This window comes from Capricornis sumatraensis, chromosome 21, assembly GCF_032405125.1.
Source record: "Capricornis sumatraensis isolate serow.1 chromosome 21, serow.2, whole genome shotgun sequence".
In the NCBI taxonomy this organism is placed as follows: Eukaryota; Metazoa; Chordata; class Mammalia; order Artiodactyla; family Bovidae; genus Capricornis; species Capricornis sumatraensis.
Window position 1 is genome coordinate 16,615,140 of NC_091089.1, and position 24,709 is coordinate 16,639,848.

At 36.0% G+C, this 24,709-nt stretch overlaps 1 protein-coding gene across 1 annotated transcript in view; it reads right to left on the reverse strand.

The window, feature by feature from the left end:
* Positions 1 to 24,709, reverse strand: part of PIK3C3 (phosphatidylinositol 3-kinase catalytic subunit type 3) — a 163,950-nt gene that overhangs the window by 73,916 nt on the left and 65,325 nt on the right. The window contains exons 6-10 of the mRNA XM_068993631.1: positions 23,525 to 23,620; positions 20,859 to 20,930; positions 17,458 to 17,562; positions 16,225 to 16,317; positions 6,696 to 6,881 (exon numbers count right to left, since the gene is read on the reverse strand). Of these exons, the coding sequence (XP_068849732.1) occupies positions 6,696 to 6,881; positions 16,225 to 16,317; positions 17,458 to 17,562; positions 20,859 to 20,930; positions 23,525 to 23,620 (552 nt within the window). The remainder of the gene's footprint in view (positions 1 to 6,695; positions 6,882 to 16,224; positions 16,318 to 17,457; positions 17,563 to 20,858; positions 20,931 to 23,524; positions 23,621 to 24,709) is intronic.

A 24,709-nucleotide genomic window follows, 5' to 3' on the forward strand; every position in this document is an offset into this window, starting at 1 on the left:
TCTGATAAACAGTAAGATAATTCAGACTGAACAAAAAAGCATCAAGAAAGTTGTTTTTACCTTTCTGAGTTTTCCCTTAATGTTAAGAATGGAAATATTTTCCATCATACTCTATAAATGTACTTCTTAGCCCTTCCCAATGACTATTAAGAAAATGCCAAAAGTTTTGCTTTCAAAAATAATTACAAATTGAAGAAACTCACAAAACTCATAAGAAAATTGACAGCATCTATTATCGTCCAGTTCTAATTGCCACTCAGGCAGTCAAAATTCAATTAGGTAATATTAAGATATTGTGATTATCAGTTTAATTTTAGTCACCTTTCCTTAAGCCCAGAAACCAGGTTAAATCCCTGGTTAAATATTTATATTTATACTTCATGTTTAAACAAATCTTTCCTTCTGTATTTTGTTAACAACTACAGCATTTGTAAGAGTGAAAGTCGCTCAGTCGTATCCAACTCTTTGCGACCCCATGGATTATACATATACAATCCATGGAATTCTCCAGAGGAGACCAGAATACTGGAGGAGGTAGGCATTCCCTTCTCCAAGGGATCATCACCCAGGGATCCCTGGGTTCGACCAAGGGATCGAACCCAGGTCTCCCACATCGCAGGCAGATTCTTTACCAGCTGAGCCACCAGGGAAGCCCAGTATTTGCAATTAATTGCTTATTTACTCTTTGTCATTTCCAACATTTTAAAAATTCCATGAAGATGACTACTTCCCAACATCCTATTTTCCCTTATTTAATACCAAAATATATTCTTCTCATCTTTTTTTTTCTTATACTGACATAGTCAACCTTTTTTATAGTTGCCCAAATACTGACAAAAAGCAATACATGTGATTTTACCATTATGTATGATTTTTTTCACAAAAAACTAAACGAAAGGTTAATTGGCTGAGTAGTAGTGTTAGTTGCTTAGTCGTGTCCGACCCTTTGTGACCCCCATGGACTGTAGCCCATCAGGGTCCTCTGTCCATGGGATTCTCCAGGCAAGAATACTGGAGTGGGGTGCCATTCCCTTCCCCAGAGGATCTCCCCGACCCAGGGATTGAACCCAAGTCTCCTGTACTGCAGGCAGATGAAGGGTTAATGTGGCCACAATAGGGAAAGTGGAAATATGCTGCTTACAAACAAGATGTTCTGCCAAGGAGACGAACATAGCCTTGAGATTAATGGTCCCTTGCTAACGAAGGGACCTTTCCTTCTTGTGACAAGGGCTCTGGACAGACTTTGCAGTAGACAGGGATTTCACTCCCCTTTGCTGTACGATAACATGTATGCACCTGCACTGTACTGAAAAGGCTTATTCATACAGTCTGGAATTCTGCCTAAGGGGGGCTTTATAATAATAAACGGCAATTAGTTTGCCCAGTTGTTCCTCTGGCCAGAGTGGTGTCCTGTCTGTCTTTTGTATGTCTTGTATGTTTTATCTCATTTCACTCGTAATCCCCAGAAATCTCCTACAGGCAGCTTATTTACCACAAGAGCTATAGGGAAGTCCACTCTGTGATAACTGCCTTATTAATTCTTATTCAAATATATCAGTATCAGTGGCCAGGAAAATCAAATGACTTTATCAAAATACGTATATAGTGTTCTGTTTCTAAAAACAAATTTTAATTGGATCAATAGATGTTTGATTTTCTATTATCTTATTTAGAATTTATTGCATCTTACAGCTCTAGATATTCTTCTACGTACATTCTAAGAAAAACATTATACAAGAGAAAATTGTTTACTCAAGTATCCTTCTTAGGAGGTTTAAGTAATTCAGTTTCACTGCTACCCTTTATTACCAGGCAGGTTTTGGAAATGCTGCTGAATGTACCACCTAGTGTGCTTTCCCAAGTGAAAAAAAGACTTATTGCATGAAATCAAAAAGGTTGCAATGTTATTAAGTTACCCAAGAAGGAGAAACTCAAAAGAAAACACATCTTTTTAAGTCACTCATCACGATATGATGGTGTTAGTCATCTGCTTTCTGTATTCAAACTACCCATTCCTTCATTTGTATGAAAATAAATTAATTTCAATAGTAAGTGCAAAGGCTGTTTGTTCATTACATAGTCACATTCGAAAAACATAAAATCCCTCCAGGCATGAAGGATATAAGCATATAAATAAAGCAAAACAAACAAAAAAATCAGATTTCTAACTCAGACAATTCAGTAAAAATTTCTCAAGAGTTATGAAATACTATCTAGACAGTAATCATCATTCTTCTAAAGAAGTTAATTCTAATGCTTTAGAATACAAATGCAACATTTCATGTCAAAATCACTATTTCTTATTGAATTAAGATTAATTCTTCATATAGGCATTTACAGTTAGAGACATGGGTTCTGACCTTGGTTCCCAGACAGCTACACATATCTCATACTCCTGGTGAAATGAAATACTTTCTATTTTTCTGTACTTTTCAATCTCCTTGCCCTTTGCTCATATTGCTCTCTCTACTTGGAAAGTAAACTCAAGTCCAACTCTGAAAATTCTACTCTTCCTTCAATATCTATCTCAAATGCCATTTCTTCCTCAAATTCTAATGGAGAATCTCTCTCCTTGTGAGCCACACCATAGTAAGAAATATGGCTTTTAAAAATGCCTTTAAAGAATATTAAACAAATCCAACTCAGAAAGATATTAAAAGACTGGTTAAGATATATGTTACAGATGTAAGGTGAGTTTAACATTAGGAATTCAGCATGTATTTCATATGTAGTATTTATAATATATTAATGTTTTTCAGATAGCATGATGCTATACCTACAAATTATAGGGACCCGTTTAATACCTATTAAAACTATAAAGAGACGTCACTAAAGAAACTGGATAAAACATAAATATTAAAATAAAAATGCAGTTTTCATTTAACCAACAAACAGAAATAAGAGATAAAAGTGGTGAGGTAGTTTATAATAGTAATGACTGTCACAAAATAAATACAATTTTTTAAAATGTGAAAAAATTGTATGAAAAATTGTGATAAAGGCATATATATTTTGACAATTTCAATGCAAGCTACTTATTCAAGAATATGGAAAAACATACACAAAACTGTTTACTAATACAGTTACAACAAAAGATTAGAAATAAAACAACTGCCTACCAGAAGAGGCTGACTGGTAAAATAAGTTATAAAATAAACGAGCAGTAAAATATTATGCTGCTGTTTTAAAAGAATATGGTAGATCTATAGGCATCCATAAAGTGTTTTTCTACAGATTAGATGTACCTTTGACATCATTTGCCTTGATATTCATTTGCCTGTGTTTCCAGACTTTACAGACACCAATTATTATATGTGTTGAAGATGAGAAAACGTCCAAGATTATACTGTTCAGTTAATCAAGCATGCTTTTAAAAACATGAATAGGATATTCCTATTTACCTTAATTTTAAGAGATGTTTTTGGTGACTCAGACGGTAAAGAATTTGCCTGGAATGAGGAAGACCCAGGTTCGATTCCTGGGTCGGGAAAATCCCCTGGAGAAGGGAAACGCAACACATTCCAGTGTTCTTGTCTGGAGAATTCCATGGACAGAGAAGCCTGACGGGCTACAATCCATGGGGTCACAGAGTCAGACACAACTGACTGACTTTCACTTTTCATCATATAAACCATACATGCATATATATATGCTTGTAATTTGCATATAGAATATATGAAAAGATATGAGTGACTATTTTTCTGGGGATAAAAAATGGCTGGAAAAGTGGATTTGTTAAAGGAGCTTCAATGTTACTATTTCATTTATAATTTAAAAGGAAAGCAAATCAGAAAAAAAAAAAAAGATAACACAGTAAAGGAACAAACCAAATGCTGTGGGAGCAGAAAAGAAACCAAAATGTCATCTGCTTCCCTCAGTGGTTAAGAGAAGTTTCTCAGAGATGTTGAGGTCTGTGCTACACCTTGAAGGATGAACGGCAGGAAGACCTCACTAGGAAGATGAAGTAACACATATACAGGCCTGGGTACTAGAGGGACTATGGCATCCTGAAGAAATTACTGTCCAAATATAAAATGTAGTACTTTCATTCAAGTTTTCCAGTTGTCCAAGATGTAGATATTTAGACAAAGTGACCTCTGATGTGATGCTATGTTTACATGATTATATTATTATATTATAGGACTATATCAAGGGCTCAAGATGGTAAAGAATCTGCCTGCAATGTGGGAGATATTGTGTTCAATCTTTGGGTTGGGAAGATTCCCTGGAAAAGGCAATGGCTACCCACTCCAATATTCTTGCCTGGAGAATTCTATGGACAGAGGAGCCTGGCAGGCTACAGTCCACAGGGTCACACAGAGTCAGACATGACTGTGTGACTTTCACTTTCACTTGAAATACTAAAAAACATTTGAAGTTCATAAAGCCGTAAATACCATACTGCTGCTGCTGCTACTGCTAAGTCGCTTCAGTCATGTCCGACTCTGTGTGACCCCATAGACGGCAGCCCACCAGGCTCCCCCTTCCCTGGGATTCTCCAGGCAAGAACACTGGAATGGGTTGCCATTTCCTTCCCCAATGCATGACAGTAAAAAGTGAAAGTGAAGTCGTTCAGTCATGTCCGACTCTTCACGACCCCATGGACTGCAGCCTACCAGGCTCCTCCGTCCGTGGGATTTTCCAGGCAAGAGTACTGGAGTGGGTTGCCATTGCCTTCTCCAAAATACCATACTACTCCACAGATAATGCAAAAGCAAAGAGGCACTTTATACCAATTAGAAAAGAAAGGTACAACATGAATGATTTTAGTATAAAATTGATATAAATTTATAATCTTTCAGCATATTACATATAAGTACAGTTTTCAAAATTTTTTCCCAAGTTTTTTCTTCATAACTATTAAGTGGTATAAATAGCTATTATCACTATTTTTTTTTTTTTTTGGATAGGAAACTGAGGTGAGAATAACACATGTTCCCAAAGACATATGGGTACATAGAGTCAGATAAAAACCAAAATTCAAATCTTAATGTACATTTGACAAATCACTAGAAACTAAATTGAAATATTTTTTCTTAAGCTGAGTATACAAAATTCATTACTGAACCAAGTTCAGAGAAAGGAAAATCAAGAGATAGTTACCACCTCACTATCTATCATCTCTAAAACCTCAAAAAACACTCCCAAACTAACAACCATATTTTGCAGTTTGGGATACATGCAATATTTGTATCATTATTCTTTATCTCATAAAAATTATAAAATAGTCTATAAATAGTTCAGTACTTGCACTAATACTATTAATTCCAGAGACAATTAAATGTTTAGCCTCTAAGTTTAAAAGGGAATGTAGTCAGACAACCAAATATGACGATTTATAGTATTTCTATTTAAACTCTGAACCCATGTTGAGGAGGGCTGTATTGACTACAACCCAAAGACGTTTACCTAAATCCTGACTCATGTCAAATAGAGATAAAGACTTAATGACTAAAGTGAAATTTCTAATGAATTTCAAAATAAATACTTCATTATTTTAAATAAATATTGCAATAATTTACTTTTACTTGTGATGTACTAAAAAAAAAAACAATAAAGAAGATAATATGCTGAATCACAATGCTAGGAACTGCTGTTTGATAAGAGAGTGAAAAACATCGTAATCCAAAAAAATTATACAATATCTGAGAATTGCCTCAGAATAATCTAGTGGAATGTAAGGAATGGGGAGGAGAGAATAACTGGCATTAGAGATGAAAACAAAATTGTCTATGAGTTGGCAACTACTGAAGATAGGTAAATTACATATGAACAGTCACTGTACTACTTTCTTTAGTGCTTAAATTTTACTGTAATTAGATACATATACCACTATCAACTTTAATAAATGTGGCATTTTGCTTCTTGAAATTTAGATACCACTAGGAGTTCAAAATCATGATGAGCACTCCTATGCATATATTGAGGGTTAAGAAGAGTCATCTTATATTCCATAAGCCTTGTAGGCTATGTATGAGAATACATTTCCTCTATAAAAATTAGTAAGTTATAAAAAAAAATTAGTGAATTCATCTACCTGATTAGGAATTACTAAAATTCAACATCTAGCAATGTTTTGGGTCAATACAGTTTCCAACCTTCCCAGGTGGCCTTATATGTATATAAACAGCCACCATAAAGCTTGTAGTCTTTCTCTTGCAGAGGATTGAAAACCACCTTTAAAAAAATTTACTTACACACACAATTGTTGGTAGCTTAGAGTTTAAAGGAAGAGTCTGAAAAAGAATAAGATGACCATGCATCTCTATGCTTTAAAGGCCCCAAAGGCTTTTCAAAGCTACAATTAAATGTGGATTGCTGTAGACTGACTGATAGAGGGGAATCTGAATTATTCCCTAGCTGGTACTGCATTAAACCATTTTTCATTAGAGTTCCTTTTTCCAGACAGAGCAATACAAGCTCTGCTGCCAGGAAAATGTCCTGGGGGACGCTGTCCCATCATGTAACACATCAGGAAGTAAATTTTCATTTCACAGAGTAATCCCTGGAGGAATATTTTAATTTTGCTTCTAAAAACACACATAGTATATCCTCTTCCCTTCTGAAGCTTTCCCTCCCTCCCTCCCTCCCTCTCTCTCTCTCTCTCTCTCACACTCATACACACACACACACACACACACAGGTTCCAGTTTAAAATGTGCCCAGTTGCAGAAGAGTAGTGAACACTAACGCACCTCATCATCCGCCTGCCGTAGTCGGGCCACAGCGTAGCGCCTCACTGTTGGATTCGTGTAATGAGAGGACAGCAGCTCCAAGGAATCCTCTACATCCATAGGCTTCCACTTGCCTAGAAGTTCCAGGGCCTGTTTGGCCTCCTGAGGTAGATCCCAATTAACACATTTCAAGAACTTTGTCAAAGCCTAAAATCAGAAAAGATTTGAAAATTAGAAACATTGTATTCTGGGAAAGGGAGAATCAAGGATGACGAGGTAGAGCTCAACTTGGACCCGACGGCAAAGTGACAAAGTCAATGACAGACTCCTCACGTAAACACTAAACACACAATCTGAGAAAAACACTGTAGGACCAAGGGATGGGGGTGGAGTGAGGGGGCGGGAAAGGCATGTTCCTTGTAACTTTACTTTTTTTTTTCAGAGCACTACAAAGCACTATGAAGCTTTAAATTTTCTTCAACTTTTCTTCATTATGCTTGCACTATTTTAAATAACTGTAAGATTCAACACAAGGAAATCGTTGAGACATGTCTCATGAAGTCTGAGATATCTTAAGAGAAAAACTTCATTTTATAGTATCAACATGTGAGACATAAAACATTGCAACCAAAGAATGAAAGAGTCCAAAGCCAAGAAGGGTAGAACCCCATTCAAGAACACATCCTAGAGTCAATGGTTTCCCTAGATACTCACATAGGATGACTCAAATGAAGTTGAATATGTCTCTCTTACAGAGAGAAGTAACTACAGAAAAAGAGAGACAATTAAAAAACAACAACAACAACCTCTACAGAAACAAGTATAAAAATAGATAAATACACAGGAGCACTGGTTTCTGTATATTCATTCTATGATTCAGCTGGCTGTTTGTAGAATCTTTCTGGAATCTCCCTTCTTTAGAAAGGTAGCCAATTCATCTTAAGACTGTCAGGTGAGGAAGCTACCTTGGAGCCTATCATTCATGGCTGCATAACAATAAATGCTGTTTAAAGAAAGGTGTGTACCTGTTTTTCATAAAAAAGCAAACCCTATTGCCAGATCTCCCTACTAACACTTTGCTGGCTGAGATCCAGACATTTTCTTCTTTTTCTATGAATTCATCTCTTGAACAAAGATAACTTTAAATTTTAAATTCTTGCTCTGCTCAACTAAAAATATTTTCATTAGTAAACAAACCAAGTTCTCCAAAAAAATGTTCCCTTGAATAATAAAACACAATTACTTATTAGTATGACATAAAATTAATCTTCATTCCCATTCCCTAACTTATTGTTATTTAACTTATATGTGGAGTGCATCATGCAAAATGCTGGGGTGGATGAAGCACAAGGTGGAATCACGACTGCCAGGAGAAATATCAATAACCTCAGATATGCAGATGACACCACCCTTATGGCAGAAAGTGAAGAGGAACTGAAGAGCCTCTTAAAGAACGTGAAACAGGAGAGTGAAAAAGCTGGCTTAAAACTCAACATTCAAAAAACTAAGATCATGGCACCCAGTCCCATCACTTCATGGCAAATAGAAGGGGAAACAATAGAAACAGTGACAGACTTCATTTTCTTGGGCTCCAAAATCACTACAATTGGTGACTGCAGCCAAGAAAGTAAAAGATGCCTGCTCCTTGGAAGAAAAGCTATGACAAACCTAGATAGCATATTAAAAAGCAGAGACATTACACTGGCAACTAAGGTCCGTCTCGTAAAAGTTATGGTTTTTCCAATAGCCATGTACGAATGTGATAGCTGGACCATATAGAAAGCTGAGCACCGAAGATCTGATGCTCTTGAACTGTGGTCCTGGAGAAAACTCTTGACAGTCCCTTGGACTGCAAGGAGATCCAACCAGTCAATCCTAAAGGAAATCAGTCCTGAATATTCATTGGAAGGAATGATGCTGAAGCTGAAGTTCCAATAAAAAGACCCTGATGTTGGGAAAGATTGAAGGCAGGAGGAGAAGGGGACGACAGAGGATGAGATGATGAGATGGTTGGATGGTTGGATGGCAACACTGACTCAATGGACATGAGTTTATGCAAGCTCCTTGATGGACAGGGACTCCTGGAGTGCTGCAGTCCATGGGGTCGCGAAGAGTCGGACACGACTGAGAGAATGAACTAAACTGAACTGAACTGAACTTATTCTTGACTTAACTAAATTATGGGATAAAAGCACTATGGAGTGCTCAAATTTGTATATAATCTGAGTGAAGTCGCTTGCCCATCATTTCAAAATATTGGACAGGCTAGACTTAGAATCCAAATCCACTGACTCTCAACCCATGCATGTTTTACCAGATGGTTTCTCCTTACCATTAAGGAAGTGCTGCCGCTGCTGCTGCTAAGTCGCTTTAGTCACTAATGAGCTAGCCCAAGCCACTGGGAGCCATTACTCCACCAACACTTATCCCCTAAACTTGCAGGGAAAAAAAGGGGCACAAGTGGAGGGTCATTCTCCAGGTCTCAAATGAGTCCCTGGGACTGGCTGCCTAGTGAAGGTCTTTGGCGTGACATGGGAAAGAATTCAAGAACCAGCCACAGTAAAGTGAAAGCAGATTTATGTAGAGAGATACATACTCCATAGACAGAGTGTGTGCTGTCTCAGAAGGCACAAGTGACCCTGAAATACGGGGGTGGTTAGTTTTTATGGCCTAGGTGATTTCACAGGCTAACAAGAGGGAAGATGATATCAACTATTTTGAGGAAAGGACAGAGATTTCCAGAATCAGGGCACTACTGACTTTGTGGCCTTTTATGGTTGGCCTCGGAACTGTCATGGTACCAGAGGGTGTGTTATTTAGCTAATGTATTACAGTGAGTGCAAATGAGGCTCAAGGTCTCCTGGAAGTCAAATTTTCTGCCACCTTGGGCCTATTTAGGTTCCAATCAGTTTCTGTGAATCCTGTTCTTAATGGCTGCTTCATTCTTTTAATGGTTATGCCCTGCCTCCTTTCTTCCTGTCTCAAATCCATTCCTAATTCTCTTTGATTATTTCCTGGCGATATTTCTCACTGTTCCCCTCAGACTAACTCTCACTATGCCACACATTTAGAGTTTGGCACAGCCTTCAAGCTAAGGGTTTCTCTTCTAATCATTTCAACTGTCAGATATTCAAGTTGGAAGTGATTTATTAGCACAACTTCCCACTATCAGCACAAATTTACTGTATAATATCTCTGACAAAAAGAGACTTGATATTTACCTAAGTAATTGCAGCGATTAATTTCCAACATACTCACTGTATTTACAGACAGTGAAGCTGTTTTTTTTTAAAACGTTGGCTTCTTTTTTGAAACATTCCTTGATACCTCTTATCATAATCCAAACCTTTAATTCTCAATAAGCTCTCATTGCCCCGCTATGCTTCAATCAAGCTAACCTATTTTATATATGACGGTCTAACTCCTATCTACAGGAGTTCCTTCTTTTCTTATGCTCTTTGTCAAAACAGTAGTGTCATCTTCTTTAAGGCCAACTTGCCAAAATATCAACTTTTCCAGGAAGTTTTCAGCTACTTTCAGCTCTTCTCTCAGTAGCTGCTTAATTTTACATTCTTCAATTAAATGACTCTCTTCTAACTACCAAATACTTCTCTGGACATTCTGTCTACAACTGGAATTTGCATTCCCCAAGGATAGCTAGCCATTTCTTCTGTACCTCCTGCACATCATTTAAGTACTCTCTCTCCATAAAAGCACATGGATGGCCCTCCTTATTCTATGCATTTATTTTTTACTTCTTAAATGTATTTCTAGACTGAATGTGGAAATAAAGCAATACTTCCTAAATAACTACAGTGAAAGCTTTTCCACTTCACAGTATATCAGCAGTCTTAACGAAGATGTGCTGCTATGTACTTACTATAAGCAAATCTTGTAGCATGCTGATGTACTCAATTCAGTATCTGAAACAATCTAACCTTCAGATTCTCAGATTTATAGATTTATTAGTGATATTTATGGAGTATACTGCTGCCAGGGACTGTACAAAGATTTCACAACCTGATAATGCTAAACATGACAAAGGTAAACAAGGAGATAATACAATGAAGGTGGAAACAAGAAGAGGAATGAGAAAGAAAGGAAGTGTAAGAATTTGAAGTCAGAAATAGTAATGATGATACTTTATTTCAGGTGCTTTAAAGATGTTTTATTGATCTATATAAAACAAAGATAGAGGATTCAAATGCAATTTTATACCTAGGGCTTCCACAGATAACTGTAGAGTATAGGTGTTAGAGGAAAGGTGTTTGGGTTCAAGTCTTAGTTTCCAGCTCCATCAATAATTACTGAGTCACATGGAGCACATTATTTAACTTTTAAGTGCTCTATCTCATAAGTTTATGTAAATATTAAATAAGTTAATGATACAGATGTTTAAAACAGAATATATATATAATAAATAGTTGACAAATGCTTCTGATGTTACTGTCAAATGTTAACCTTATCACATATATTACCATATTTTATATTAATAGCAATAAATATTTTGTTAACCTCCTTTCTGATCTTAGAGTCACCTCATTGTTATCTCCGACTTTTAGAATCATGATCACACTTCAGAGCTGAAAACAGTTTATCATATATATTTCTAATATTAACTTCTATCAACTCAATTTTTGTAAATTTCTACATTTCCAAAATGTAGAACAGGAAAACCTGTTCTACTCAAGACACTTCTGACACTCTAATTCTCTGCAGACACTGAGTATCCTGCAACTTAACTGAATTCTGATACTCAGTGCAGAACTCAGTGGGAGACTGCTTCCCATCTCAGATGCTAAGAGCAAACACTGGGTCCTCAGCTACCCAGACTTCAGTCCAACATGGACACATACTGGGGGTTCCCACGACTGACCTTCCTCAGGCTCAGTAATTGCTATAATGACTCAAAGAACTTAGAGTACTAGTTTACTTATTATTGCTGGTTTATTATAAAATACATAAATGAATAACCAGGTAAAGAAACACATTAGGTGAGGTCCAGAAGGGTCCCAAGCACGGGAGTTCATCTGTCACCACAGTTAGGGATGCAACCTCCTGGCATATGGATGCATTCACCAACCCAGAAGCTCTATGAACTCCACTGTTACAGGTTTTCAGAGATCCCATTACACAGGCACAACTGATTAAATCATTAACTATTCTTGGGTTCTAGCTCAATTCCCAGCCTCTCTCCAATCCTCTATCCCTGCTCCCTCAATCTCCAGAGGTCAAAGGTAGAGCTGAAAGTTCCAACCCTCTAATCAAAACTATACAGCTCTTCTGGCCATGAGCACACCATCTCCAAGAGTCATCTCATTAGCATAAGTACAAGTATAGTTGAAAAGGCCTTATTTTGAAAAACAAAAGACGCTCTTCTCATTCCTACCACTCATGAAATTCCTAGGGTTTTAGAAACTGTGTTAGTAACCAGAGATGAAGACTAAACATATGATTTTTTATTGTATCACCATATCACAGCTATTTTAATATTTTTAAATTCACAACATTCAAAACCAAAATATCTCCTTATCCTGATCCTTCCACTTGCCATATTTCTTTATTTCAGGTGCTCAGGACTAATTCTTGGCAATCGCCTCCAAGTAATTTTATATTTTCCTTTCCTTCCTCTGCCCTCCAATACAGCTCTCAAAATCCATACATGAACCTCCTAATTATGTCTCTTTCTTCACTGTCAGCTCTGCTCCAATCCACCTGGTTTGTCTTCCTTAAAACATCACTTGTTAAGACACATTCTTGGCTTTACAGGTTTCCTTTTGCGAGTGATATCCAACTTTGAATCATAGAATTCAAGGCTCATTACAATCTGACTCCATCTTTTCTATTTAAAGAATATTTCTATCTCCCAAACCTAACACTCTGCCTTCCTCATTATTTCTTTCCCATGAAACATTATCATCAAATAAGAATGACCACCAAAGTTTGTTCAAACTTTAGGACCAATCTTACTTCTGTAAAACCTTCCTCATATCACAGCACATTAATCTTGTTCTCCTTCACATCACTATTCTAGTAATTACCTAACTATTAACTAATGAGACAGTGACCCTTTATCAGTTACTATCCTATACTTCTTCATTTTGGTTATCTATAATTGTCTTTTCCCCTAAACAAACTGGGCCAGGCAGATCCCTGGAGAAGAGCATGGCAACCCATTCCAGTATTCTTGCCTAGAGAATCCCACAGACAAGCCTGGCAGGCTACAGTCCATTGGGTCGCAAAGAGTTGGATATAACCAAAGTGACTTAGCAGGCACACCCAAACAATTTTAATTTATATGAAATTTACAGTGATAGTATCTCAAAGCCCAAAGCCTTAAATAACACTAGGCCAAGAGTTGATATCAACTATGTGCTGAACTGAATTCGCTTCTGCTATGGTATGCCATCAGCTCCTTGCCAGGAGTCACAAGCATGACTACCATCCTGATGTCACTGTCTCAGAAGCAGCCTCGTCAGTGCAGTCAGTGTGCGTCACCATCACCTTCACCGTATGATCATTCCTACTGTTTTGCTCCCTAAGCATAACAGAAAGATAGCAAAATGACGGTTATCTTTAATTAACATTTCCACAAGAAGAAAGGACCATGGTAAAAGCTGAATTTAAAAGTTATAATATTCACACTTTTGGTTCCACGAAAACAAGTCACTTTGTACATGCTACAGACCATAAATTTAAAACTACTTCATAAATTTACCTGATTTTATTGGACAAACTTATTACTGTGAACTTTTCAGGTGCAACATTACATCTAGACTACAGGGCTTTTATTGAAGTACTTAAGACAGGTCATTTAGGAAAAAATAGGTGGAAAAAACAAATTTAATCAAAAAATAAATAAGAAGTATAACTTTGTAAGAACCAATTTCCACTAACTTGTTTCCTGAGCACTGCTTTCTCACTAGGAAATCTTTACAGCCTTAGGGTGCAAATGTCAAATAACCTAAATCATAGTTCCTGAGAAACTGGCATTGAGCAAATTTCTTTTATAAATAAATTAAGGGACAGTGGTAGAGAAGTATTTATTTTCTACAAAACCCATTTTAAATTATTACAAAGATACAAATGTGGCTATGTGAATAATTCCTTTGGTCATTTCAAGAACAATATATATTTGGTTTTCTGAAAAGTGCTTCCAAATAGTAAAAAATGGCATTCACCTTACTCTAGTGATCATAAGAACTCTATTATATGTTCTGAGAATTGAAGTTTCATCACCTACCATTTAAAAACTTGAAATCAACTAGTTAAATGAAATCTGTCACATATTTGCACATATCTAGAGGTAATTTAATTTCAGGGGGAAGTGACTTGTTTAAACAGTTTTTCTTGGAAGTTTTTCTATCTAAGGGAGTTCTGTTTTGCAAATCTATGATTCTTGAACCTATACATTCTAACAGGTTTAATTCAGTATCTTGCTATTTATTTTTAGATAAAACTGCTGCATTCAAGATTCAATTTCTGTGAATAAGTTAATTCTTTTGTAATACAGTATCATGATACTAACTCAATCTTTTTAAAAAACACAAAAATCACAAATCTGTGCTTCTGCTGATGATTCTTTCCTTTTCTTGCAGGGATAAAAAGAATAACACTCAAAAGTTACAGCAAATTTAAATTTCTCTCTCATTCTTATTATAGATGTAAAAGAGAATGAGTATGGTTCATCCACAAAGAATTTCCCAAGGCATCAATGAAAGACAGAAAAGAAAAGCCACAGAGTGAAAATGAGCTGTAACTGGATTTTTATCCAGTCCCTAGGCCATGGACTAGTACCGGTCCATGGCCTGTAAGGAACCAGGCCACACAGCGAGAGGTGAGTGGACCACCTAGTGAAGCTTCACCTGTATTTATAGCTGCTCCTCAAGGCTCCCATGGAAGAAGCGAGACTAATGTCTGATGGCTCGGTGGTAAAGAATCCGCCTACAGTGCAGGAGATACAGGTTAGATCCCTAGGTCACACAGATCCCCTGGAGGAGGAAACGGCTACCCACTCAAGTATTGTGGCCTGAAAACTCCCATGGACAGAGTAGCCTGGCAGGCAACAGAACATGGAGTCACCAAGATTCACACACAACTGAGCGACTAAGCATGCAACACAACATAAACTAGAAGAGACTTAAAAGTTCACAATAATTGAATCAACTCATATTAAATGTGAAGAAGCTAAAGTAGTCAAAAAGCTTCTTAATGACAATAAATAGCAATAAACAATCAGCCTTAAAACTAAGTCTCTATACTCAAGTCTAGTATGACTGTGTCGCTTCAGTCGTGCCAGACTCTGCTATCAACTGTAGCTCTGCCTCCCCCACCCCCCACAGGCTCCTCTGTCCATGGGATTCTCCAAGCAAGAATACTGGAGCAGGTTGTCATGTCCTCCTCCAGAGTATCTTCCCGCATCACTTATGTCTCCTGCATTGGCAGGTGGGTTCTTTGTCACTAGTGCCACCTGGGAAGGCCCCCTAGTACTGACTGCTTCATCACAATTCTCTCTCTCATAGGACACTGGCCCCAGATAGCTGAGGTGCACATGAAAGGAATGATTTCAGTGAGCCCAGAAGGAAACTTTATTTACTCCTAGCTTCAATATGGAAGGCAATGTCTAGTTCTGACCTACCCTCTCTACCCTCATCTCACGCTCGATGCCATTCTACCAATCCATCATTTCAGATTAGAGTTCTCATACTCTCTCACTAGTCACATCTCCAGAATTCTACAGTTCTTTGATAGCCACCCAGTCTCAAGGAGGCAAAAAAAGAGATAAAAGTATAAGCCTCACATAAAAAAGTATGTTGTCACAGAGCTAACTTACTTCTATGAAAAGAGAGAAGACAAAAGTGAGTCAACATTTAACTCTGCACCTACTATGCACTAAGGACTCAACCAGGTTGCTGCTGTTGCCACTGCTACTAAGTCACTTCAGTCGTGTCTGACTCTGTGTGACCCCATAGACAGCAGCCCACCAGGCTCCCTCGTCCCTGGGATTCTCCAGGCAAGAACACTGGAGTGGGTTGCCATTTCCTTCTCCAATGCATGAAAGTGAAAAGTGAAAGGGAAGTCGCTCAGTCGTGTCCAACGCTTCACGACCCCATGCACTGCAGCCTGCCAGGCTCCTCGGCCCATGGGATTTTCCAGGCAAGAGTACTGGAGTGGGGTGCCATCGCCTTCTCCCTCAACCAGGTTACTCATATGTATTCTCTCACCTGTGAAGAAGGGCTGTCATAATTAGTAAAATGAGGAAACAAAGCTTCCAAAGAAATCTGCTTCACCTTAACCAGAAAGAGTAAAGAAACTGAACCCAAATCCCTCTGACTTAATCCATTCAGACACTGTCTATCTATACATCAACAAAGAGGTACATATGTCTTTGTGTGTAGTTTCACAATTTTTTAAAAATGGAGCAACATATACTGCTCTGTAATATTTTAATAAAAATTTGACAATTAGTCTGTATTTCTATGACAGTTTTGCTCATTAGCAACAAAGTTTACAGATAAATTTGTTATGTGAAAATATTCAAGAAACTCACTTTTTCTTGATTAGTAAGATAATATCTAAACTTCCATACAAGATCTTGTTCTTCATATGTAAGTTGCTTGGTTGGTGGATAACTCACAATAATCTAAAACAAAGAAAAAATAAAACACTTTATCAAATTAAAAAAAAAAAAACTTGCTATCTATTTCCATTTCATTTAAAATTTTCCATTCATTTAAATATATCTATAATTACTATAGAAGAAAGGAAAACGTACATGAAGCTAAGGAAGACATAAATCTGCTGTACCTATCAGTTCAAAAAGGACATTGTTAGAGTGGAAGAGGAGAAAAAGATAGATAAAAGTTAAGCCTCATATAAAAAAGTATGTTGTTACTGTTAATTTATTTCTATGAAAAACACAACAAACTCAAATACCAAAGTTTTACCCCACCACACTACTGCCTGCAAGATAGGCTCAAGGATATACTATACAACATGAGAACAGAGAGAACAATTTGTAATAACTATAAATGGAAAGTAACCCTTAAATTTGTATAAAAAGTTTAAAAAAAAAATAAAAATGAGGAAGAAAAAAGCCCCCACCAATATACACACAAGGAAAGGAAAAAAAAAAAAAATCAAAACAAAAAACCACAAGTAATAAACTTTTCTCTTGTTAACAGGTTTCCCTGATAGCTCAGTTGGTGAAGAATCTGCCTGCAATGTGGGAGACCCCGGTTTGATTCCTGGGTGAGGAAGATCTGCTGCAGAAGGAATAGGCTACCCACTCCAGTATTCTTGGGCTTCCCTTGTGACTCAGCTGGTAAAGAATCTGCCCGCAATGCAGGTAGACCTGGGTTTGATCCCTGGGTTGGGAAGATCCCCTGGAGAAAGGAAAGGCTACCTATTCCAGTATTCTGTCTGGAGAATTCCATAGACTGTATAGTCCATGGGGTCCTAGAGAGTCCACTCGATCAAGCAATTTTCACTTTCACTTCATCTTGTTAAGCCAACAGAAGACCTATCTTAGACAATGTATCTTAGGGCCAGTTTCTAAGAATACTATACTAAGAAGACGTACTATTTGTAGCTCTGTCTCTAGGGCTAATAGTTCCTGAAATCACCAAAATGATACAAAACGACAGAAACGTTAAGTCATTGAAACTACATAGGATTCATTAACCTGCATCTAAATCACTTTCAAGTGATGTGCTATCACATGAGCTGCAATCAAAATACCCACTCAATTATTGTTATATTAATATATTTTAAATGCTCTTACATTTAGCTGATCTCTTGTGGCAGCATTAGGTTTGAGATCATGGTCAGAAGGTCCGCTTCTTAAACTCCGGGCAAGTTTGTGATGTTTGCTCTCAACTAAATTCTCCTATAAATTATTTAAAAATATTAATGAACAATGTAAATTTCACCAATAATCAGTTTCAACAGTCACTCAGAAAAGGCAAATAGTTACTTAAGACCAGTTTATAAGACTATTTTCTTCTTGTTACAACTGTAGTCCCCTCTGTATCTTGTGGTGAAAGGGAAAGCTAAGCAAGCTTGCGTATGCTTCACTAGGCACTGGTGCACATGCGCATGCTATCCCAGGCCCCTGTTTTAACTCCCCATTGTATTCAAGGTTTTAAACCGTCTAGCCAATCAAATGTCACCTTCACTCCAAAAATCTCCCTTGGCAACCCAGACTAAAGCTCCCTTTTAGGAGTTACTAGCAACTCTGTGATATAATCATACTATCACCTTGGTTTAAACTGCCAGTGGTAACCTAGGGCAGTGACAATTACCAAAACGCTTGACTGTTTTATCTATGGCCAAAATCATAAGTTTTGAACACACTGTCTTTGCTTACAGAGACCTTATTTTATTCATTTTTACATGTATGAATTGTCTGTTCATGTATTTTTCCTAATTTGCAAGTGGCTTTTTGGTCCTCTACTCTTCAGTATTAAGAGTTTTTGACGTACTAGATACGTAGCCCTTTGTGATGTATGTCTCAAATAGTTTCTCCCAGTTTCTCAACAGTCTTTTTGACTTTGTTATGGTGTTTTTGCCATGCACACTTTTTTTTTAACATAGTCTAATTTACCAATCATTTATTTTGTTTCCTCTGCATTTTGACTCAGCTTTAGAAGTCTTTACCTAAACTAACAGTAAAGTACCAGTTCAGTTCAGTTCAGTTGCTCAGTAGTGTCCAACTCTTTGCAACCCCAAGAACCACAGCACGCCAGGCCTCCCTGTCCATCACCAACTTCTGGAGTCCACCCAAACTCATGTCCATCCAACCATTTCATGCTCTGTCGTCTCCTTCTCCTCCTGCCCTTAATCTTTCCCAGCATCAGGGTCTTTTCAAATGAGTCAATACTTCACATCACGTGGCCAAAGTATTGGACTTTCAGCTTCAACATCAGTCCTTCCAATGAACAGTTAGGATCCAGTTAGGATCCATTTTATAATACTTAAATCGTGATTCATTTGGAGTTTTTCATTATGTATGGTGGGAGGTAATGTATGGTATGGAAATTTTATCTTTTTCTAAATGGCTCTTCCCCAGCACTACGCTCCAGTGATGAAAAGTCACCTTTATCAATTTCCTTATGTACTTGGATTTATTTATGGGATTTTTAGACAGTTTTAATCAGTCTATGTGTATATGTACATGCACTAGTATCACACTTACACAGTCTGTTTTATTGTCTGATACAGGGATAAACCAGCTTGGTGGTACTCAATGTTTGCTATATTCCTCTAGTTAATACTAATGGCTACAAATTAAATTTTTTTAACACAGCAGGTAAGAAAGGTAGCTCGCCTTTTAAAAAATATCTTTTGTTTTGTCCTTTCTCAATTGCATTTAAAGCTAAAAAATTTAACAGAGGTCTGACATCTTCGATTTTTTTAATTACAGCATACAAAATGTTAAAACTGTAATTGTTGATGAGCATTTTAATTACGAAAAAATACACTAAATAAACAGAGCTCTCATTTACCTGACATTTTGGTTCAAGTTATACAAAAGCAATACAGTTCCAATATGACAAAATTTGCATACACTCATCCATTTTGAAGGTAACTCGTCATGTGTTTCCTATATCCACAATGTAAAAGACCATTTGATTCTATAATGAAAATTCAGTATCCATTTTAGACCTACTGAAACAGTGGCTGACTTTATTTTTCTGGGCTCCCAAATCACTGCAGATGGTGACTGCAGCCATGAAATTAAAAGACACTTACTCCTTGGAAGGAAAGTTATGACCAACCTAGACAGCATATTGAAAAGAGACACTACTTTGTTAACAAAGGTCTATCTAGTCAAGGCTATGGTTTTTCTAGTGATCATGTATGGATGTGAGAGTCGGACTGTGAAGAAAGCTGAGCACCAAAGAATTGATGATTTTGAACTGTGGTGTTGGGGAAGACTCTTAAGAGTCCCTTGGAGTGCAAGGAGATCCAACCAGTCCATCCTAAAGGAAATCAGTGCTGAGTTTTCATTGGTGAGACTGATGTTGAAGCTGAAACTCCAATACTTTGGCCACCTGATGTGAAGAGCTGACTCATTTGAGAAGATCCTGATGCTGGGAAAGACTGAGGGCAGGAGAAGGGGACAACAGAGGATGAGATGGTTGGATGGCATCACCAACTCAATGGACATGGGTTTGGGTGGACTCCGGAAGTTGGTAATGGACAGGGAGGCTGGCATGCTGCGGTTCATGGGGTCTCAAAGAGTTAGACACGAATGGGCAACTGAACTGAACTGAACGCTTTTGTAAATTATGCCAGGCTTGGGAACGGGAGAAGTACTTAGATGTTTGTTTCTACAATTCCCAAGTGATATTTTTATTCCCTTTTTCCCCCTATTTCTTCCTTTGAAGTTAGGCCCTCAGCCATTACTTCCTGCTCTAATGACCTGTATTTACCCTAATCATGATGTTTTCATCTTCCAATGCACTACTTTCAATCTACTTTGCTCTGATTAGGAAGGTAATTAATCTAATTAGAAATGAATAAAATAAGAATAAAATAGTTCAGAGTATCGTAAATGAATTCTAAGTGTGACTATGACAGTTCATATTATGCTGTTAAAAAGAATTTTTTTTCTGGAACTTTCTAAATCTGAAGTCATCAAATTAAACATTTGCTACAAAGTAAGAATTCTTTCTCTTTCTTATTCCTGAGAGAGCTATCATCTCAACAATTCATAAGCAGGTATCTCAAAATCATCCAAGAAACCATAATCCAAACTGAACAGTTTAGGTAACTACCAATAATCTTCCCTATTTTTCACTAAAATCAATCTCCCTAAAATTTTTATCCATTGATCTTATTGTTACCTTGTGGTATAAATAAATTCTCCTTCTATTATGATGACAATCTTTCAAATACTTGTTTATCCAAATCTTATTTCAAGATCGCATTCTATAGCTCTTTCAATAATTAAAATAAAATGGTTTACCAACACTGCACCATCCAGGCCTTATGCTAAGGTAGTATTTCTTGTAAATATTCCATTTGAATCTGATTCCATATGGCTGAAGTGAATTTATGATTCATTTTTAAATAACCAATGAAGTTACAGATACACTTTTTAGAAAGTGTATGATGTGGATGTAAGTCATAAACTGTCTGGAGAAAACAAATTTCATTAGAAATTTGACAGTGACTCACCATAGACATCTGAGGGTCAGGAACTTTCACTATCTCAAAGCTTGTTAAAATTGGAGATGACTCATCACCATCCTGGATCACAATGCAACAAGTTCAAAAAATACATATATATATATTTAACCAAATGGCAAGAGACAATACATGAGCATGTGTACTCTAATGTATTTTAATTTTTAAATAACATCATTCCTCTCTTTAAAAAATTATCTTTCAACTATATTTTAAATCCATTTGTTACATATACATATCCATTTATTGCCTTCTGTTGCTGATTAAATATTTTGAGAAAAATAAAATTTAACAATAAAAAAACCTGTATTATATAGTTATTAGAGATATGATGTCTGGAAAATCCGTAGACTATAATTGTCCGGATTTTGTTTTTAATGACTAAGTCAAAATAATATGTCCTAATTTTAAAACTCAGAACAAAATATCAAAGAGTATAATTAAAATATGGCACAATGGATATGTCACATTATTTGCAAAAATCACTTAGCAGATTTTGGTTATTTTTCAAATTACCACAATTAAATTCCATTCAGAAAAGTACTTTTACATGTGGGTCAACATACTCAGGTATACCCAACTAGAAACTCAGCAGCATTGCTTCTCAGAGGACACTTACTCAACACCATGCAAGCTAGAATAATAAAATCAATTCTTATGAAATAAAACTGTCTTATTTTGTTAGCATTATCATCTTTGAAGAACTCTGGCTTTTATTTTTACCCATTTCAGGGAAGAAAGTTAATTTGGCCTAATAAATGTCACTGCATACATCCTGGAAAAGGGTAAACTAATTTAGGTGGAAACTCATTTCCTCACTTGTACACCTGGCATCAAATTTTTCTGTCAACTTCCAAATACTAGTATATTTTCAATTTTACATATGTGTAACAAAATCAGGAGAGACTGAAAGAGGGGGAGTATTGTGACTTTAGGTTCAGTAATTGAGTCCTAGAGAAAACCACAAATTCCCACAGCCATTGTTTAACAGGCTGGTTCTCAGTCACAACACCAAAATACACATTTATCAACCCAACTGTGACAAGTAATCTTCACTAAGGCTATCTGTCACAGAAGACAGGTGACAAGAAAGTCTATTTCCATTAGATTCAATGCACTGGCCCAGCAATCTTTACACTAAGTGGAAATATGACAGGAAAGGTAGACAGGCATTAATTTACGGGCAATTTTCAAGAAGCAGTTAGAAAGGGGTCAAGAACCTTTTCAAAACTACTTGAAATTCTTCTAATTTCTATTCTGTTATTATTTCATCTATTATCAAAGCTATCTTTCAAAAGATCTTTCACATCTCCAGTGTTTGAAAATACCATCACCATTACCATGCTTTTGCAATATAAACTACATATGGGTGGGACATATTGCTTTTAATGAAATTACATATAGTAAAAATTAAAAATGTGATTTTAGTAAAATATATTGGTAACAAAACAATTTCACTCACATTCATTACCCTTTCTTTTTAATGGTTTTTCTAATGAATAAACAGAGTGTAAAATAGTTTACCTTCCTATCTCCCCCCCCCTCCAGAGAATATAATTTATAAAATAAAAAGTGGAAACAAGTTAACTTTTTTTAACCTTTTTTCTAAAGGAAGGGGTAAAAGATAAAGGGAAATATATGTATACCTTGCAAAGTACCACAAAAATGATCACAAACTATGCAAATCCTAAACCTTCATTATGAAAACATCTTTCAAATAGTAATTTAACAGCTATAAAACATGTATTTAAAAAAAAATCACTTGTGACAACTTTAACAAATAGCACTAACATGTAAATGCAATTTCAAAGCACTACTTCTTATGAACAACTTAGCTCTATGCAGGAAGAAATATTATTCTTTTATGCCATGTATCAAAAATCTGTCCTCATTTAACACTGATTCTGACTTACACCGTCTTCATAAGTGCTTGTCTCAGTATTTTCACAATAACAGAAGGTGCCTAGTTTATGTGCTTTTGAACTCCACATGCTATTATTTCTGTAGTACTGAAATGAAGACCCATCAATAAGCATTTACAGCATAGTTTTCAAGTAGCTACATATCAAACACACAACTACTTTCTTTTGATAATGAACAAACCTGAGCAAATTCGTAACTGCATACTTTTACCTCTCAGACTACTGATCACATGATTTTCTTAATTTTGCAAGTACTTTATAAATAAATGAACATTTAAAAGGTCTTTCATAAGCATACTTATGTTTAGGGTCACATATACAGTTTCAACACATTATATACATACTTCTTATATACAAACATACCGTTAACATACAATAGCCTAACACAAAAAATATGATGCCCTCTTTTTACTTTTCAAGTGGATACTAATTGTTAATGAAGCTATTGCTTTAATATCCTACTTGCCAATTTAGAGAACAGTTAATCAAAGTTTTTAATCTCTTGCATATTTATTGAATTCTGTAACCCAGAAATGTATTACATGAATGATCAGCTTTTGTAATCTTGTTCTAGCTAAATGATTTGATTTGTATATATAGATATATAAACAGCTGCTGCTGACAGCTGTCTGCTGCCCTCCTGTAGCCAAATAATTCATCCCAGCAGGAACAATGGTAATTTTTTTTAATGTTTCCCCTCCCCTCTACCTTAGAGACCATAAACAAGGAAAATACCTTTTCATAATAAACAATACCATATTCCTTATCATCACACTTGACACATCGAAACTCAACCATCAAGTACATGAAATTAGAACTTCGTTTTTCACTCTAAAAAAGAAAAAAAAATTATGAAAAATGATTTTCTTCAACATCAGTTTGTATCTTATGCCCAATTTAGTAGTACAAGGAATCTATCAAATACAAGTTAAAATGTAATAAATGTTTATGTCATTATTATAAGTGTACTGTTTTATATACTATTACTATTTCACTACTGCCTTATCCAGAGGTCCCTACTACTCATTTGTAACTCCCTCCTCAAACTTAATGAAATTTTTGGTTTCTTCAGTAGTAGGAATTTTATTACATAACATTGTAAAGGTATTTAGTATACATTTGCAGGAAAATTATTTCATCTCAAAAAAAAATAAGATTTTTGTATTTCTAAAAATTTTAAGCAAAGAACAGTTCCGACTAATCCAAATATAAAAGTTAATATAACAAAAAACAAAGGTAAAACAAAATATGTAACTAAGGACAGAGGCAATTTGAGCTTAACAGATACAACATTTACAAGTTTTTGACAATTTATAAATGGTCCTAAAATAACTTGCCATCATTTGTAAATTTATCAACACACTTTAAATAACAGTTATTCTGGGAAACAGTTATTCTTCCCCAACATATAAAATGTTGGCTGTGTGTATAACTGTATTCCCTTAAGGAAGCAAATATTATGTTAATAATTAAGTAAAAAAAAAAAGAAACTTAAAAGAGTGATTAGTTCTAACCCAAATCAGTTTAAAAAATGGCTTTAAATCTATAGTTATATAACCAAAAGGATCTAAGAAGGTCACTTAAAACTGTTCAGCTTTATGAAGCATATTATAAGTCTATTATGATAATGGTAATGGCCTCAGCCTCTTATCTTTTAAAGAGTGTGCACAGAGTGAGAAAAAGACTGAGCAAAGTATGCGCTAACATTACATTTTCTAAACCCAGGGGTATGTAAGCTGATGAATAGAAGCATTTCAATTAAACTGTTTTTAGAATGTGACAACTATAAAAATCCAAAACAGTAAAATTTTTTTCCAGTTTCAGTATATGAGAATATATTATAAATAAGTTTAGAAAAGATACCCAGTATTCATACTAAATATAACTGTTGTTAGACACTACCAATTTGTTTTTTAAAAA